This window comes from Hibiscus syriacus, unplaced genomic scaffold (genome assembly GCF_006381635.1).
Source record: "Hibiscus syriacus cultivar Baekdansim isolate YM2019G1 unplaced genomic scaffold, ASM638163v2 tig00000715_pilon, whole genome shotgun sequence".
Taxonomy (NCBI): Eukaryota; Viridiplantae; Streptophyta; class Magnoliopsida; order Malvales; family Malvaceae; genus Hibiscus; species Hibiscus syriacus.
In genome coordinates this window covers 1,510,683-1,530,429 of record NW_024061811.1, presented here as the reverse complement: position 1 = coordinate 1,530,429, position 19,747 = coordinate 1,510,683, and the positions used below count along the sequence as shown (strand labels likewise).

The window sequence follows — 19,747 nt, the reverse complement described above, 5'->3', positions numbered from 1 at the left end:
ATTCGATAAATTGACCAACCAACGCATATCTCCACTCCAGGAATCCTTCATCAAACACAACCTTCAGAGGTTTCACAACATAGGAACCCTTCACCTCCGCCGAGGGAAAAAAGTCAAGTTCCTGCTGACTCCCCACCGCGAAGAGCTTCCTCCAATCCGTTGTTGCCTCAGCAGACATAGCCCAGCAAAACCCCTAAAAAATAATCGGGTTTTGGCAAGAAAGAATCAAAGAATCAAAGGGAAAAAATGTTCGTCTTCACTCGCTGTTAGACCTGCTAACATGCACCGAGAGAGAAAACGGTTATTCTCAAGTTGATGTATTTTTATTAAATTCATTATCTTTGATTTCCACATGAGGCATGCAATAAAATAATGAAATTAAAAAAATTAAACATGTATTTTGTTTTCTGGGATTCTTCCACATTTTTGACACTATCGATGTTAATTGATAAAAATGATTTAAAGGTAAAATAATTTTTGGTATTTCAACTTTAATTTTTTTAACTTTTAACCTAATTTCTCTTCCCCTCCTCTTATGAAGGAGTTATTTTTAAAAATATATTTTAGTTTTTAAATTTTATGAATCTATTGAGTGGTTTCAGTGATAAAAGTTAATGTTGTTCTTTCTAATCTTAGATTCGAGCGGTTATGTCCATAGAATGTGTTTACATTGTTAATAAATCAAGAAAATTTTAAACAATTATAATTACCTCAGCTTATTAAAAATAAATTAAACTTTATTATATATCTTTTAAAGTTTAAAGTTTAAAATTTTATTATTTATTAAATTAACTTAAATATGATGAACAATAAAATACGTTAATTTGAAAAATATAATTTTGTCCTTAACTAAATTTAAGTTTAGATGACGGTAAAATCAGTCCAATATTCAATTGGGTAAATTATTTAGCCCAATAAGGTGACTCGAAAATTATTTTGAGATATATTATTTGCTATAATGTTTGTGGAACTTATCACGTCGGCGTGTAGAGTTTCATAAAATATATTAAAACTAGAACTCGTCATATGATATAGCCATATAGGAAAATATTGTTTGGAACTTATCACGTCGACGTGACGAGTTTTAATATATTTTATGAACTCGTCACGTCGACGTAATGAATTTCACGTACAGTGTAACAAATGTTATAGATCTCAAAATAATTTTCGAGTCACCCTATTAAGCTAAATATTTACCTGCTTGATTATTGTGCGGATTTTACCTTTAGATGACATTTAAGATTATTTAAATTTTTAAATTTTCATGGAATAATTTTAAATTTTAACGTAAATTTTTTAGTCCGTTAAACTTAAAAATTAGATGGAATTTATAAAATTAAGTTTAAATAGCATAATTCTTTTTAATCTGTCATCTTAAATTAATTCAAGGATGATTCAAATTTCAAAACTTAAAGTTATTAAAAAATATATAAATAAAGCTTAAATTTATATTAATATTAATACATTTTTGTTGTTAAATTTAAATTAAAAGTATATTTTAAAAACTTTTAAAAAATAAATATAAGATGAAATTCCTTGTTTATCCCAAGGAGCTGACAAAATGGCTTCAATGGGCCAAAAACATGGCATCATTTTTTCCCCCCGATATCTCACAGACGGATGTGGAGCAAGGGAATCAAGTGAAATCTCTGGTCCAACTTGAGATAAAATGCAGTTTAGAAACCCATTTTACCCTCCAGGTTTGTCGCTTAATCTTCTTTCAAAGGAAATAGACATTCACCACATTTTTTGTGGTTTTTTTGTTGTTGTATAATCTGAATTTAGAACATCTTAAGAAGATCTGTTTAGAGACATGTTGAAGCTAAGGTTGCCTGGTCTGAGTCGTGGAGTTTGTGCGAATTTCCGAATACCCAATCCATGTTGTTATTCAAACTCAGTATCATCCTCCATTGATGTAAAACCCAAGGTTCCACTCTATCTAAGGCCACCTTCCTTCTCTGCCTCTCTTTCAGAGCTGAGCATGTGGCATAAATGGGCAAAAAATCTGGCATCCTCAGTTGGCTCCACTTTTGTTAACTTAGACAACGGCCCAGATTCCACACTCCTCCATAGAGAGCTCAACTGGCTTCTACAAGACTTAATTGAACTCCAACATCATTCAGAAATACTACCTCGATTGGAATCGAGTAACAATGAGAATCTAGATGTAAGGGTTGCGTTAAGAGCGCCACTGGAGGAGATATATTGTGTTTGGAGGCAGAGGATTGAAGAGAGGAGACCTTTTCAGTATGTGGTAGGGTGTGAGCACTGGAGGGATTTGGTTTTGAGTGTGCAAGAAGGGGTTCTTATTCCCCGGCCGGAGACTGAAATGATTATTGAATTGGTTGAAGATGTGGCTTTGAATAATTCCCCGGAATTGGCACAAGGTTTCTGGGCCGATTTGGGGACAGGCAGCGGCGCAATTGCGATTGCGGCTGCAAGGGCCTTAAGAAGTCATGTCAATGGCGATGCTGGTTGCAGAGTCATCGCCACTGATTTAAGTCCGGTGGCAGTTGCGGTGGCCACTTCTAATGTGCAAAGATATGGTCTACAGGTAACTCGTTAATACGTAGTTGGAAATTGTGTTTATTGTTTAGGCATAGTGAAAACTGAAAATGCTTCCTAAATTTGTAGTATGCACAAAGCATGATTGATAATATATGATATTTCGAAAAACGGAAAGAGAATTAAAAAGAAAGAATCAGTGCCTATTATGGCGCTGGCTCAATCACCGTAGCAATTTGGATGAAGACTTGTGCATGGAAGTCTTAAATTCTTTGTTGCAGGACAAGATATAGGATGAGCATTTGTAGTTTTGAATGGTTTTTGCAATTTGGATGAAGACTTGCACTTTTCTTGTCTTGGATCATACTGAGATGTTCAGTTTAAAACAGGATGTGGTTGAGGTGCGGAAAGGATCTTGGTTTGAGCCATTGAAAGATGTTAAAGGTGAACTTAGTGGTGTTTTGAGTAACCCACCATACATACCGAGTGACGATATATCTGGCCTACAAGCTGAAGTTGGTAGACATGAACCGACACTTGCATTAGATGGTGGTGCTAGTGGAATCAATGATCTTCTTCAGCTCATTGATGGGGTTGCTTCCATGTTGAAACCTGGAGGATTTTTTGCTTTCGAGGTATACTGTTTTGTTTTCCTACAATGGCAGCCATTTTTCTTGTTTTGATAGTTACCCCCTCCAAACCCTAAAATTTTGTCAGCAATCAGCTTATGGCCTTGTTCCTTTTTGTCACCATTCTTCTTCTGATCGTTTAGCTGGAACTGACCTGAGCACTTTCTCCCGTTACAGACAAATGGAGGGAAGCAGTGCAAGTTTCTTGTGGACTACATTCAAAATGAGAAGCCAGGCAGGTTTCGCGATATTAATATAGTATCTGATTTTGCTGGTATCCAACGTTTTGTGATGGGATTTCGTTTATGAATTGAATGATTGGTAAATACCCCTGTTTAATAGTATTAAAGAACTGGAAACAAGGAAAGGGTCTGTGTTCAGTGTTCACAGTAGCTTAATACATTTTTTTTATTGAAGTATTCATTAGATATTTTCCAACTATGGTTTTATTCCATTTGTTGTTTGATGATAATGTGCATTTATATGAAATTGATATCTTTTGAGTTCTAATATTGTGAAAGTGTTATTGCCGGATGGTAGACTGTGTTAGATTTGTTTTGCAGATCGTCCAAGGATTTATTCAGTTTTCAAGTTATTAATTGTGAGTTGTTCATCGTCTACACATGATAGTCCGTTGCTTTTAAAAGTTCACAAGTTTTGACAACATCTCGATTCACATATTCATACGTCAGAGATGAAGATTTCGCTCTCAAAGATCACTAAATGTCTATATTGCTTTCTTATCCTCTCTTTTTTCCCCTTCTTTTTCAAGTAAATTAATGGGAACAAGAACAAGTGGGTTCGGCACTACCAGCAGAGGCTAACTTATGGCTGCGTTCCCAAGTATCCACCGGTGTAGCTTTTTCGTGAGGGACGTGCCGGGGATGTTTCTCCCTTTTGTCACCCTTTATCTGCTTTAATGCATGCTTAAGGGCAGGCAGCAATGCATCCATGCATTCCGCAACCGCATTTGGATTACCAGGCATGTTGATGATCTGGATACATGACAGTATTAGAGACATACCATAATAGAACATGTTCATGATCTTGATTTAATGATAGCATTAGGAACAAATAACAATTCCTAGTTTTACATGATATGTTTTGGATTTTATATTTGTATCTAAGCACACAACTAAATTAATTCATATAGCTAAAGGCATCTCATACTTAAGTAAATCTATGGCGAATTTTAGGACCTTTATGCTTTACCAATTGCATCTCAAGGGAATATAAAAGTTGCACCTGCATTAGTCCAGAGCGACATAGCCTAGTCTTACTAAGTTATAATTCAGGGAAAAAACCAGCTAAGGGTAAAAAACGATTTTTTCGGAGACATAATCAACTGCAAGGATAAAATTATCATTCTTACCAATGTTGACCCTCTTATTCCGGCTGCTGAAAGTGAGAGCATAGCAAACGGAGTTACCTATTCCCATTAAGAAAACTGGTTAGAAATGTTTCATAATCATAACTATAAACGAGGTTGGTTTACACGTGACCTACTAGTAAGAGTACACAAAATGTTGTATGACATCATATGTAATGTATGTACGGTAGAAAAGAATATAGTAATATGCTCCTTCAATATGAAAATTTGATGAAATCAACCATTTCCTGAACAAGATGGAAAGAAGGGGGTATGATTTTTTTATGCTTAATTTATTCAAAGAAATACTCCAGACACCTAAGATTTAACAAGAAGCAGATAATTGCAAAGACTATCTGCATTATCTCATGAAATGTAAAGAGAAAATAAAGATGTATGGTATGCAAATTAAGCTTTTCATATTGATTGAATCAACATAGATAGCACCTTAAGCCAAGCTAGAAACCAGAAGGAAAAAAATTATGTTCAAAAGTAAATTTTTGGCATAATTTAGTTCTGTACCTTTAAACTCTCTCGCATCATGACATACAAAAGACCGGGTGTTTCTTTTTCAATCAGCGCTTTGGTTGCTTCAGGTGTCACATCTCTCGGAGTGAAGCCAGTGCCACCTTAACGAACACAATATAATTTTAAGGAATGGAAATAAATAGAACAAAAAAGGAAATCTCTATCCAACCACAAAAAGGACGCCGGCAAGGATAGAAGAACCCACCAAGTGTAAGGATAAGATCCATTTTATCAGTATCGCTCCATCTCTGCAAAACTTCCTTGATCTTTCCCACATCATCTGAAACCACACCTGTAGCAACTACCTTTGCTCCTCCTAACTTTTCTGATGAGGTATTTACAACGGATACTGCCCTTGGCCCACTGCAATTTCATAATCATTCATTAGGAGCACCCAAATATAATGGATGTGGGACAAGGGAAAAAGCCTTCTAGAACATATTAAAAAAATACACTATTCGGGAATCAGGTTGTGATAAAGCATACAAGGATGGAAGTCGGCAGTGGGAGCAACTATTGATTTACTTCAACTAAGAAATTGGAACATTTGTTAAGTATCAGTTAATTATATATTCATTAGGTCGCCGATGTATGCAACTTGTCATCAATGCATCTTCAAGAAGGTTTCGGGTCAGAGATAAATAGATAAAACATTTACAGGAAGGGCAAAAAGTGTAAGTCATTGATGGTTAGCATAAGATCAAAATTATGAAATACATCCAAGAAAATGATCAAAATGAAAAAGAAAAAAAATAATAAAGAACCTAGAAAACTAAGACTTGAAATGCAAAATACACCTTCATGCAAAACATACCATTGCTGTTTCCAAATGTTGTAGCAAAGCATTCAGTATTCCCATGTCTCACTTTGTCATGGGACAATATCAACTTTGCTCATTTGTTTTAGCATCAAATATGTGACCTTCATGAAACAATTATTCAAAGGTGTACCTAGATAAGTTTATAAAACAGAAGCGGAGAGAGAATGAGCGCGCTAGGAAGAGAGAGAATTAGAGAAAATTCGAAAAAATCCATTTCTTCTGTGGAGGAATGGACATTGTTCATTGATAATCTTAGCAAAAGGGTCTCTAGACATGTGTTAAGGGATTTTTTTAGTCCTTGTGGTCAGATTCTAAGAATTTTCATTCCAAGATTTTTAGATAAATATAATTATAAGTCCTCGACGTTTGCTTTTGTCCAATTTGCTGAGGAGGAAAGTAGGAAGAAAGCAATCCAGTTTGTGAATGGGAAGTGGTTTGATGGGAAGAGAATTTCTGTTGGAGTTGCTATGTATCAGAAGGATAAGAGGAGGGAAGAGGATAAGGGGAAGAGAATGGTGGAGATCAAGTCAGGGGGAAGGGATATTTCAAATACTGGAAGGAAGTTTGAGTCGGGTAGAGGTATGAGAGATGACAGATCATATAAGGATGTAGTAATTTCTGAATGTAACTTAGAGGGTGTTAAGAAGAATGCTCTTGCTGTGAGGAATATTTGGGAGATGCATATTCCATCAGACAACTCAGAATGGGTGAAGAGATCATTAACAGGGATAATGAAACCTTCTTTTGATCTCGTTTCGTTAAAGGAAGCTTTGGAGATGGAGGGGGTGGAAGTTCAGATTGCGAGATGGGGGTACGTATGGAATGCGTGCATCATTACATTCAATTCAGTTGAGGAGTTCTCTCACGTATGGATGAATAAAAAGAAAGAGTTGCTCTTGTGCTTAGACTGGTTAGCACCAGTACTGAACAAGGATGGAGTTCCGATGGCTCTTTGTCAAATAGAGTTGTCTGCATTGTCTTTGTTATGTTGGAATGAGTCATTCGTGAAGAAACTTTCTGGGAAGTGGGGTGATTTTATTTATTTTAAGGAGGAATCAGTGACCAGATCGGACCTGTCGGTGGCGAAAGTTTTGCTAAGGGTGGAAAGTCCTTATGATGTACCTGAGACGGTTACGATTGGTTCTTATGGCAGATCCTTCAAAGTTAAGATTTCGATGGGTTCTGTTATGAAAAAACCAGAATAAGCGGGGAGGAAGATGGAGAAAATTTCAAAAAAATGTAACAGTGGTTATGTCTTGTCTAGGGAAGGGGTTGGGAGATGTCCTTCTTTGGAAGCAGATGGGGATGAGTTCTCAGACGATGGTACATTCAAAGTCATATCTTGGCTGAATAATGGGCAGAACAGTGGTGTGAATGGAGTTTGTGGGGGACAAGTCCCATCGGGAAAGTCAACAGCAGAAAATTCAAATTGTGGGCTGTCAGGTTTCTTGGAAAATAGGACTAACCAGATGGGAAGTCATGTGAGCCTGGGATTGAGGGTTCAAATGATCAGGTTGACTTTGGTCAGTCAGAGGAAAATGAGGCAGTTGGTTCTCCAATTAAAAAACTGATTCCTAATGGGCCTGCTTACAATATAAAATAGGTTGGGAAAAGGTTTATTCTACAGCCCAACCCTTGTTCTGAAAATTCCTTGAATGTTGTTGATGAGGGAGAGGCTGGGGTGATTAAGGAGAATATGCAGGGGGAGATGGAAGTGGTTCCAAGTGAACAGGGTGTCGAATTGGATAGACTAAAGAAGATGAAGAAGGTTATGGAGGATAAGCAATGCAATCAAAATGAGGGAAGTGTATCAGTTCCAAGTGTAAGGATCAGGAATTATGAGAATCACGAGGGTAGTACTTCAAAACTGATGAAGGTGGGCCAAATTTTAGCAAATGAGGATCACCCAGTTCCAGTTATCAATCAGGTGAAGTGTAGTTCTCGATCTAAAAGTCTTAAAAATCAGAGGATACTCCCTACCAGAAAGAAGATGAATCAGAGGACATTGAGAATAGTTCCTCATCGCTCAGGGAGTGTGTGCTCAGATAGTGAAGTGGCTATCAGTTTTTATAACAGAGTCTATAGAAGGGTTGTTAGAAGGATGGTCAGGGATTCGGTGGATCAAGATAGGGAGTCATCTCAGTCTTCTCAACTTTCAGTTAAAGCTAGGAACGAGGCTACTGCAACTAGAGAGATCTGCGATTTGTTAGGAATTACATTTAAAGGGGGTCAGCATCTATTAGAGGAAGAGATATTTAAGATGGAGATGAAGGGGTCTTCTCGGGGAGTATGATTGTTTTTGGTTTGTGTTGGTATGTATGACAGTTATTTCTAATGTCAAAGTTTAAAATAATAACATGGAACGTTAGGGGTCTAGGAAGAAGAGAAAAAACCAGAGCAGTGGCCAGACTTGTTAATAGAGAGAAGCCGATTATTCTTTTACTACAGGAGACAAAGCTAAAGGTGTGCCATTCAGTCTATGGAGGAAGTTAAGGGTAATCTTTTGAAAGGTGGTAGCTTTAATCCTGCCGAGTGCTCGGCTGGTGGACAGTTATTTATGTGGGATGAAAACATTTTTGAGGTCACAGCAGAACATATCCAGAATAGATTCATGGCGTTGTCAGGGAAGTTCAAGTTGCTTAACTTTGAGTGTGTTATAATAAATGTATATGGTCCATCAGTAGAGGCGGATAAAGAGGAGTTTTTCAAGGAATTGTTGTGCTTTGTTCAAGGTCTAAATCAGCCAGTTTGTATAGGGGGAGATTTTAATGCATATTTAGATACCGAGAAGAAATGTGGAGTATCTCAAAACTGGCATTGCATGGATTTGTTTAGATCCTTTGTACAACACACTAATTTTATGGATCTTCAGTTAGTTGGTGATTTACTTGGTGCAACAATAGAGATTATCCCACTTGGGTAAGGCTTGACAGATTTATAATTAGCAGTTCTTTCCTTAACAAATTTCCAAAAGTGATACAGAAAATGCTACCCAAATCCCTCTCGGATCACAATCCGGTAGTGTTAGCAGAAGAATGCAACAATTGGGGACCGAAGCGTTTTAGATTTTACAATTACCTGTTAGAGGAAGACGGGTTTGCTGGATTGGTGGAAAAGTCTTTGTCTAACCCTATGATGGACAATGGTAGAATGGGTCTGTTTTCTTTACTTCGAGGAACAAAACAACAGATCAAGAAGTGGCCTAAAAGGAATTTAAGTGGGATATCTGAAGGGATTTCAGAATTAGAAGGTAAGATTAATGGTTTGGAACTGAAGCTACAAAACGGTGGAATTTCAATGCAAGAAAGGGACATGCTGATAATGTCTAGACACGAATTGTGGAAGATGCACAGAAGAGAAGAGAGTATTTGGCTACAGAGATCAAGATTGAAATGGAGCAAGGATGGGGATAGGAACACGAGGTTTTTTCACTTAACAACATTGAATAGAAACAGATTAAATTCTATTTCGTCATTGAAAGTTGCTGATGAAGAGTGTTCAGACCCGGATCAGTTGAAGGCCTTTGTTTATGATTATTTTAAGGAGAATTATAATTCTAAAGATACATTAGAGGTGGAAGAAATCAATTTCAATTTCATGAAATTAACAGAGGAGCAGAAGAATGGTCTGGAGGTCAAATTTTCAGAACAAGAAGTGTGGGAAGCAATTTTTCATTCGGACAGTGCCAAAGCCCCGGGTCCAGATGGTTTCACGATGGGCTTTTATAAGAAATTCTGGCCTTTCTTGAAGGATCATCTTATGAAGTTTGTGAATGATTTTCATAGAGGGAGGAGTTGGGAGCGTGGGGTCAATCATGCTTTTATTACATTGATTCCCAAGAGACTTAATCCAGAAGGTATTGAAGATTATAGACCAATTAGCCTAGTTGGTACCTTATACAAAATTATTTCCAGAATCTTATCGAAAAGGCTGGTTTCAGTTATTAAAGATCTTATTAGCCCCTCTCAGTTTGCATTTATTCCTGGTAGGCAGCTGCTTGATTGTGCTTTTATGGCCAATTAATCCATAGACTTTTGGAGAAAAAATGGAAGGAAAGGAGTTGCCTTCAAGATTGATTTTCGTAGAGCTTATGACTCAGTCGAATGGCCAATTATTTTGAGATTATTGAAGATCATGGGGTTTGGGGAGAAATGGATTTCTTGGATTCGGTACTGTATTTCTTCTGCTTCAATTTCAGTTCTCGTTAATGGTTCTCCAACAGTAGAATTTCATATGGGCAAGGGGTTGAGGCAAGGCTGTAGTTTGTCCCCTTTGTTGTTTAACATAGTTGGGGAACTCTTGAATTTAATGTTGTGTAAGGCTGCGAATCTAGGTCTTTTTGAAGGGTTTAGTATCGGTAAGAGGATAATCCATTTAATTTGACTCATTTACAGTTTGCAGACGATCTTATTTTATTCTGCAGAGATTCTTCAACTCAAATTCTCAATATAAGGAGAGTTTTGAGGGTGTTTAGTCTAATTTCAGGGCTTCACCTCAATTTGTCTTAAGAGTAAACTGTTTGGAGTTAATGTGGAAGAGGACATTGTGAAAGATTGGGTATCTGAAGCAGGTTGTGGGATGGGTTATTTTCCTATGACTTATCTTGGTTTACCAATAGGTGCAATAAAAAATTCAGAAGTATTGTGGGAGCCAGTTCTGCAGAAAGTGTACAGCAGGCTAGCAGGTTGGAAAGTTTCCTCTTTATCGATGGCTGGGAGGGAGGTGTTGGTGAAATCGGTGCTGTCTTCTTTACCTATTTTCTACCTTTCTATCTTGAAATTACCGTTGAAGGTAAATCAGAAACTAAACTCTATAATGGCTAGATTTCTTTGGGGTGAAGGACAAGCCAAGAAACGGATCCATTGGATAAATTGGAATATGGTGTGTTAACCTTATGACGAGGGTGGCTTGGGAATCTTGGATCTGAGACTGGTTAACAAAGAATTGCTAGGGAAATGGGTCTGGAAGTATGCAAACGAGAAAGAAGCTCAGTGGAAAAAATTACTGTATTGCAAGCTTAATGTCAGTAATTTATCCTTATCAATATGCAATGTCGTTTCTCCCATAGACTTGGATTTGGAGAGGTATTTTGAATAATTATGAGAAAGAGGATCGGATAGGGGAGTGTTTGAGGTCCAATTCGAAGATTCAAGTGGGGAATGGTAGATCAATTGAATTTTGGAATGATGTTTGGGTCAATGGCTCTTCCTTAAAGAGTCAGTTCCCTAGGATATTCGCTCTATCGAACAATAAAAAAGGAAAAGTGGCAGATTTTGGGTGTTTTGAAAATAATGGTTGGGTTTGGAATATTCAGTTAAGGAGGAACTTATGTGACTGGAATTGGATCAGTGGATGTTATTAATGCTTTTGATTGATAATATTCGCCTGACTGAATCAGTAGATGATTTCCTTGGGTGGTCGGGGAATGGTGATGGTTTGTTCTCGGTTAAGTCATGCAGAATGGCTCTTTCAAGCAGAAATGGAGATACTTTTCAGTGGAAGAAGTGGGTTTGGTCTGGTTTGGTACCTCCTAGAGTGGAAACTTTCCTATGGCAGATTTCTCATAGGAAAGTGGTTGTTAGAGTGGAACTTAAGAAGAGAGGAGTTAATCTGGAAAATGTCCAGTGTCCATTATGTCATAATTTTGAGGAATCAATTCAACATCTTTTTGTATCTTGTTCGGTTGCAATGGAGCTGTGGAATAGATTCATAAATTTTTGGGATATTTCTACAATTTTGCCCCAAGATCCGGCTTCACTACTTTGTTCTTAGTCTTATATTAGGGAGTACTCTACCATCTGGAAGTTTATTCCTGGAGTAGTTTTCTGGTCACTATGGAAAGCGAGGAATTCGGTGGTATTTGAAAACTGGAATTTTGATAGCTCATCTCTGTTCTTTATAACCAGATTTAGGCTGGCTAAATGGTTTTTAGCTAAATTCCCTCTTGTTAATATTCAGGCTGATTTATTAATAGGGGATCCATCGCTTGCGGACAGAATCCATACTAAGCTATCCAAGAAGAAGAAGGTTATTTGTTGGTCTCCGCCCCCTCATGATTTCTTTAAATTCAATGTTGATGGGGCGGTGAGAGGGGATGGGCTGCAGGTTGGAATTGGAGGAGTTTTGAAAGATTCCAACTGCTCTATTTTAACCTCTTTCTCTATGGCTGTGGGACCTGGTCCTCCTATGTTTGCTGAGTTAAAAGCTATTAAGCAGGGAATTGATGTATTTCTTTCATCGGAGTGGGCAACGAAGGGAAGACTTATCCTTGAGAATGATTGCAGGAAAGCAGTGGATTGGATCTTGATACCTATTTCTGCCCCAACGTTTTTTAGTTCTTTGGTTGAGGAAATTGGGGCCTATGTATCTGCTAGGGGTTTTATTATTAATTGGATTCCAAGGAGTTGTAATTGGGAAGCAGACAAGCTAGCAAAAGAGGGGATTGGTTGAGGTGTTGTGTTATGTTGTTGTAGTGTTATGTATTTTATCTAGGGAAGTTTATTATGTAAGCTGTATCTTATGTAATTATGGGTTATTAATAAAATGAGGCACTCTTTTCCTCCTTCCGCTAGTTGCCGCTTTCACAAGAGCCAACTAAGAGGGAGGTTTTTAATGAGGCCTCCTATTCTTATAAAAAAAAAAGGTGTACCTAGATGCGTCTAAACTGGAAGCCCAATGAAACCATTTCTTTTCGAAGGACATTGTTAGAAAAGACAAGTCACAAGATAAACATTCAAGTGCATACATGATCAACACCAGACAAACAATTGGCTCTATATTGTAGCAAAGTTTTCACCCATTTCATATCCAACTAGAATGAACTGGAACATCAACTCTGCTTTATTACTTTAGCATCCATAAAGTGACCAATCTGAAAAACTAGAACAAAATGATGTATCGGGATGCCTTTCTTTTAAAAAAATGTAGTCTCACGCTTCAGCGTTCAGGATTGCAGGGTGAGAAGGATTAGATGTTGAAGAATCAATGGATGAGTTGTGGATAGAAGTGACATGAATCTCATAGTACATAAAATATGGAATAATACTTACAAATTCCAAATGAAAGCAGTCATGGACCTAGCACATTTATATTTGAAATACATGGGACTTAAGCAAACAACAAATTCCAAATACCAATAGACCATATCATCAAATACCCTAAGAAAATTAAGCAAAATTATCATAACTCTGTGTCAATTATTGTAGCCTTCGAAAAATAGTGAGGAACTTAACCCAGGAAGAAGGAATATGCAACAACATACCTTCGATCAGGCCCAGCACCTGATGCAACAGTATCACTCACTGTAAGAACAGCTACCTTATACGGGGCATCCTGAGATCCATCTGCCGTTATTTTATTTGGAATGCTTTTTTGTATTGTACTACCTGAATCTGATGACAATGTAGCCTTGCTCAATGCAGTATCACTTAAATCAGAAATTACAATGGCTGAGACAGAACTTCCAGCTGGAATAACTGTCCCTTTTGCTGGGAACTCAAGCAAAGCATTAGCTGACTTCATACTCAGAAGTTGACTACTCATTTGGTGGCCGGTGCTTTGAGCAACAAATCTAAAAACAGAAAGAAACAAATTGCCTCTTAACACAATTATAATAGTGTTCAAAGTCGAATAAAATACCAAAACACATGACACGCTTATAGAGTAAATTAGGTCCGAGAAGGATCCAACAGAAAAACAAGTCAAAGAAGTGAGGACACGTGTAAAGAAAACTACAACCCTAAAGTTTATCCTGGATTCCCTGATCCATCATTAACCTCCCATCTGATAATGGCACGATAAAATTCTGGTCGAATTGGATCTGACTTTAATGGTTGTTGAAGTCGAGCTTGCACTCTACACAACAAACACAAGTGCTACGCAATCTTTATTTTAACCAATGGACGAACATAAAAAAGAAAGAGAACAATATATGGGTAGTTCCAGCAACCTCAAAAGATGTGGATTGGTCCATCCTGCAAGGAGCCGTATGGTAGGGACCACAAATAGATGGAAACAAACTAGACAACTGACTTGATTTCCTGGTAAACCAAATGCAAGAACTTTGCTCACTGGTGCATTCTCTGCCTGATTTAAATTTATCTCTGCAAATGTTAAGGGCTTCCCCGGTTTCATGCAAACCTGCCAACCAATCCAAACAAAGTTAACATAGCTGTCTACTCAAAGATGCTCAGGATAAAATATAAAATCTAAAGCACCAAGATACAATTAGGAACACAGAATTGATTTTTTCTTTTGCCCAATTATGCTAAGTAATTTTCTCACAAAGAAATCTACATGGAAAACAACCTTGTTGAAGTGCACTGTCCCCTTCTTTTCAAGTAGAGGCTTCACAAAATCCTTATCTCCCATTGAAACACCCCCGGAAGTCAGAAGAATATTAATCCCTGAAGAAAATGCACTATCCAAGACCCTATCAAGTTCTTCTTTGTCATCTCTAACAATACCAAGGTCAAGCACTGTGCATTGTTGCTGTGCTATAGCTGCCAATAACATTGCACGGTTGGAATCCCTTATCTGCTTAAGACATCAGGCACCCTTAATGATGTCTCAGTGGAAATTCATAAAACAAAAGAGCTCATCCATCGAAACATAGGATAGGGGAATCCACAAAGAAAAGGTGTAACAGGAAGAGATTTAGGCAACAAAGACAAGAATGATCATGATATCTCCTAGATTCTGTAGATATATGCCATTTTTATTGAATAAGACCATTGCTAAGATAACTGCAGATCAGGTGTGACAATTAGCAGACCAGGCCTCAAAAACTTATAAGTGCATGCACAGTGATCTCATGATCACCACGGTTGCAATATTTCATGATCCTCAAACTCTTCAACTCTTTGCACTGATAGTAACTTTTATATAATAAATCCCTTCAAACTCTTCTTTCTTTTCCCTTTTGGGGAAGGGGTGGTGCTTGGGGAATAACCTTCAAGCCTAACTAGAGAATTTAACCTTACGCAAATTCGTTTTAGGAAACTGAATAATCTACAATTTGAAAATTGAACTCAGATGGTCCAATGCTACCTGGCCACGACTTAGGGATCCTGTTGTTGGCTCTACAAGTTCATCTCCAGTAGATAGAACAGCAATTGTTGGCGTAGGCTGCACCTGCAAAATTGGCCATACCCTTCAGATTATGCAAATTCATTAAAGCCAAAACAGCAGGCAATATAGTACCTTCACCATCGTAACACCCACTGTAGCAAGTAGCCCCACTTCTGAAGCACCTATTTTTTCTCAGATTTCAAAACTACTGCATCTTTCTGAATGTCGCATCCCTGCAAAACAGATTTGAACTTTTGAAATAACAGAAAGCATGGAAATATGAAGTTATTTCAGATAATGTACATTCATTACAAAGAAAAATGTTATATAGACGAAACAATCAAGTTCAAATTGTTCGGCTTGTTCTTTATTTTTCTATTTTCACCATGGATAAACAAAGTCAGATCAACTTAAACAGAAGGTGAGAAGACAGGAAAATCTAACTTAATTCCTATTCTCCAACAAGCCATAGACCATTAAGTTTTACAAGGGCTGTCAGCATGTGAAAGGGATCTAAGTTTAAATATTCAGACTTCAAAATTTTTAACAAGTATGAGTGTATGACCGTAAATTATTTCTAACTGCATAGTGAACTACATAACTCATATTGAGACCTTTGGGTCAAAACCACAAACCTAAATAGGGCATATCTGGAATTTATGAAAATACTTACCTGTATTCACACATTCAGAGTGCTTGAATAAAGTATTTGGTCTACATAACTAATTTTTCCAATTGAGACCTTTGGCTGTATGGCAATAGAACCAAATTTCCCATGTACCAATTAATTACTTCCAGAGGGCCGTAAATAACTAAACATTGCCTGTGAGCATATTACTTCATCTTCTGAATTATTTACTCAGTTGTTGTAACAACTAACGACTCTGAGTAAGTAACAAGACAGAAAAAAATTATCATAGAGATGAGGATGGATTGGAGCAGAAAAAGGAAAAGGAAGGATTAGAAAGTGAAGAGAAGAGGAAAGCAGGCGAAGAGATGGAGTTAATAATGTCATACCACTGGACGAATATCAACGCCTTTCCTAGTTTGCACCAATATCCTTACACACTTTGTTTCAGAAGGAGTTTTAACCTGTTCGGTGTCTTGAACTTGGAGAACTGCATCAGCACCATCAGGTATTGGTCCTGAGGGGCACAAAATGCAAAATGGAGAAAACTTTAAGATAGAAATAGTGTTAATTAATAGGTTGGAACTAGTTAAGTCTTGAAAGCATGATTAAACATATTTGAAGCTCAATATCACCATACATGCCCTAAAAGTAGAAGAAGCCCCTTTTTTAAACTATTATCAGTCTCAATCTCGGAAATGTATGATCACACTTAAGAAAATGTTTTTAAGAGCATGACCATTTAGCAAAAGACAACAATACTAGCTTGGCCATTCAAGAAGCACCTTTATGTTTTGTCAGAGTTTCCAATTTTAAAGACAATAACTTTAAACTTCTAGCTTCCACGTCACAAAGTCATCACATTGGCTAAACACACCTCCAAAGTATATATATATATATATATATATATATATATATATATATTCAGATAGCATTTCACAGATTAATACATAACCTTAATAAGAGTGATTGAAGGCTCCATAAGAAAATGTGCCTAAATTATTACACATGTAATGCCAATTGTCCAGAAAACAGAAGATAACAGGTCATGTTCTTGTCAACATAATAACAAGAATAAGAAAACTAACCTCCAGTTGTCACATATGCAACGGTTCCGGGAGTCACTGTGACACCAACCCCATCATTTCCGGCTCTTGATTCAGTTATTACAGGATACTCACCGGGGCCATCCGATGCAATCACTGCATAACCATCCTAAGACGCAACATAAGTCTCAGTTATTCAGATAATACACATAAAAATCTTCCCAACTATGAGATATATAACTTGTTTTCTTCCTTCTTAAACAAAGGAGAAATGGTTTATAACAGAAATGAAACCTCATCACTGTTTCTAATGCCCTGTCAAGGAAGTTTCAAACTACATCCAAATGAAAAACCAAATTGCAAATCAATCAATCAGTATATATATCTATACATATATGAAGCAACGAAATTGTAAGATGAAAATCAAAGATCCTAATAGCAAGTTAGAAACCCGTAACTTGAAAAGGCAATCTTTTTCCCCCTACAAAGTTCAAACCATAAAAGTAGCCAACACCCAGGTATGGAGTAACTATTCAATCTATACCACTAAAGCACCGATCAAAGCATAATAAGAGTGCCCATTTAAACTTCTCAAAACTGGCTTCACTTAAAAAAATAAAAGAAACAGAATTTCGGGTTTTGGACTGAACCTTGATTGACGCAGGGTAAGGAGGCAAAGAGTCAGGAGCAACGATATCTTGAGCCAAAACTTTCCCGAGAGCTTGATGAAGTGGGAGGGTGACAGGTGGCAGTTTCTTGGCAACACTGAGCACAATCTGAAGTGCTTCATCGACTGATATCATTTTCTCACGGGCGCTACCGCAGGTGACGCTGCCGCTCTCCGCCATTCCCAACGTCTGTAGTGTATATAAAGAGTCAAAGAGAGTTCGAATGTTCCATCAGAGAGAAAAGAAGCGAGGACTTGTGGACTGGGTTTTGCACTTTTGCTGTTAAGTGCAGGCGGTGGCTATAGGTGATTAGATAAGACAAGTTTGAGATGGGTTGTTTGGGTGCATGCGTAACATGTGACGCTCATCTAATTTGGGCTTCATTCCTGCTCTTTGAGGTTGAAACCCTTATACCCACTGTCCAAGTTCAACCATTCAAACTCTCAATCTCTCTTTATATTTTGTAACGATGAATTTTAATTATAATTCAATAAATACATCAATCACATTTATAATTATATTTTTTAATAATACATATCATATTAATAATTATAAAACATCATTAACTCCTTGATTGAGTAATTTTTTTATTTGTCACAGAGGAACATTGAAAAAGATTTTGCCTACTTGTTCAATAATGGTGTTATCTTGCATCGCATTGCTTCGCTTCTTTAGTGTTTGAATAACTTTGATATTATCATATTCTAATTCCACTTTCTTCAACCCCATACGCCAAGCACACTTGAAAATATCATAAACAGTCCACAACTCTATCATTAACACCGAACATTCTTCCAAGCTTCGTGAGAATCCGAAAATCTAATTTCCATAAGAATCCCAAAGTAAGTCTCCACTCGTGGCGGACCATCTGCATTGACTTTCACCCAATCCGACATTGGTATTTGTCACTTCATCAGCGAGCTTTCTTGTCGCCTCTTTTCATATCGGTTGTTCAACTGGAATTCTTTCCCATTAAGAATTGAGTTTCTCAGCGTTCAACAAAATGAGAGCAAAAAAAAACTCGTGTTTTTCATAGGTTCCCGCATGTAATCCGGAAAAAGAATGTTCCATTCACCACTTTCAAGCGCAAACATCTTCGGATTCTGCAAAATTGCAAGGAACCATTCTCTCATGAGTCATACCCATCGAACAAAATACATCTATAATTATATTTCTAACTCATGCTCACTAATTCTTTAAAGATCATTTCTTTTCCTAATGCAATGTTTTTCGCTTCTATTAATTTAAAAATTAAACCATTTGACTTTTATTTTCACATAATTCTTCTTTTTATTTATGTAAATCGTGAAATCGAATAAATATATGTGAATTAATGTTTCTTTAGTATCTATGTTTTTATTTTTTTAGTATCGAATAAATATAACATTCCTGCTATTATTTCGGAATACAGTACTTTTTTTCACCACATTAAGGGGGTCTGCCAAATGTTACTATCAACAAATATCAATCTAATTCAGTTAGATACCTTTCATTTTTCTTGGAACTAGTACAAGAAAACTAGGTGAAGATGGTTCTGTCAAATAATCAAGAATGGATCGAAAGGGGCGATCGGAGGTATTTTTTTATGAAAATTTTAAATTCTAATATAGTTTAAATATTTTCTTTATATTTTTTAATTTATTTTTATCTCTTAAAATTTTATAAGTTTATCTCTTAATATAAAATTTTACATATTCCCTACCAACAATCACGTGTAACTTTTTTTCAACGTCATATTCATTAGCTACTGTCGAGGGTATAGAAAGCAATTGTTATTCAGAATTCGCCATCAATGTAAAACCTTCTGATATAAACAAAAACAGATAAATGGTGAAGAAAAATAAACTAAAAAAAAAGAAAATGAAGAGGCAAAACGAAGTAAGTCGGGAAAAAAAAAGAAACACAAGGGATTATAAAATTAAAATTCGCTAGAAGGAGGGCTTAAATCTCCGACCTTATGGTGTTTGAAGGTTTTTTTTTAATTTGATGTAAGAATAAGGTAGTATTTGTTTAAAAATATTTTTTTTATCATTTAACATTAAACGCTCACGCCTTGGATGTTTATGATGCTAAAAACCCGAGATCTTAATGAATTATAATAATTTATTTACCACCGAGATCACTTGATTTATACAAAAGGTTTTTTAATATTATTAGATACATAGATTATATGAATTTTAGTTTATATAAGTATATTTATTTTTATGACGTGTGTTTTAATTTAGAGTTTTGGATTTTAAGGTTTAAAACTTATATTTTTAATATTATTGTTAAAGTTTTAAAATTTAAAAATAAATATACAGGCTGTATAAAATAAATCTAAAACTATATTTATATGAAATAATAAAAGAAATTAGAATGCTGAACTAAGCAATTACAATATTAAAATTTTTCCACACAACTTCACCATGTAATAGAAGACGAACTTTCAGATGAGTCTTCGTGGATTACAAAGTATTGAGTTCAAGTTCGAGTTTAGGTGGAA

General features: G+C 36.4%; 2 protein-coding genes across 2 annotated transcripts; one reads left to right on the top strand and one right to left on the bottom strand.

The window, feature by feature from the left end:
• The first annotated feature begins 1,608 nt into the window (after positions 1 to 1,608).
• Positions 1,609 to 3,696, top strand: LOC120211673 (release factor glutamine methyltransferase-like). The gene is made up of 3 exons (XM_039210172.1): positions 1,609 to 2,554; positions 2,895 to 3,140; positions 3,312 to 3,696. The coding sequence occupies exons 1-3, from the start codon at positions 1,814 to 1,816 to the stop codon at positions 3,441 to 3,443; spliced, it is 1,119 nt and encodes a 372-aa protein (XP_039066103.1). The 5' UTR covers positions 1,609 to 1,813; the 3' UTR covers positions 3,444 to 3,696.
• Positions 3,697 to 3,870: 174 nt separating this feature from the next.
• On the bottom strand, positions 3,871 to 17,468 carry LOC120211663 (molybdopterin biosynthesis protein CNX1-like). Its single transcript, XM_039210165.1, is given in 14 exon segments — positions 3,871 to 4,129; positions 4,507 to 4,563; positions 5,026 to 5,132; positions 5,237 to 5,394; positions 13,113 to 13,421; positions 13,601 to 13,705; positions 13,800 to 13,990; positions 14,159 to 14,386; positions 14,900 to 14,983; positions 15,053 to 15,114; positions 15,117 to 15,153; positions 15,938 to 16,065; positions 16,637 to 16,763; positions 17,245 to 17,468. Coding segments are annotated over 14 exon segments (2,010 nt in total). The 5' UTR covers positions 17,443 to 17,468; the 3' UTR covers positions 3,871 to 3,910.
• Positions 17,469 to 19,747: the final 2,279 nt, after the last annotated feature.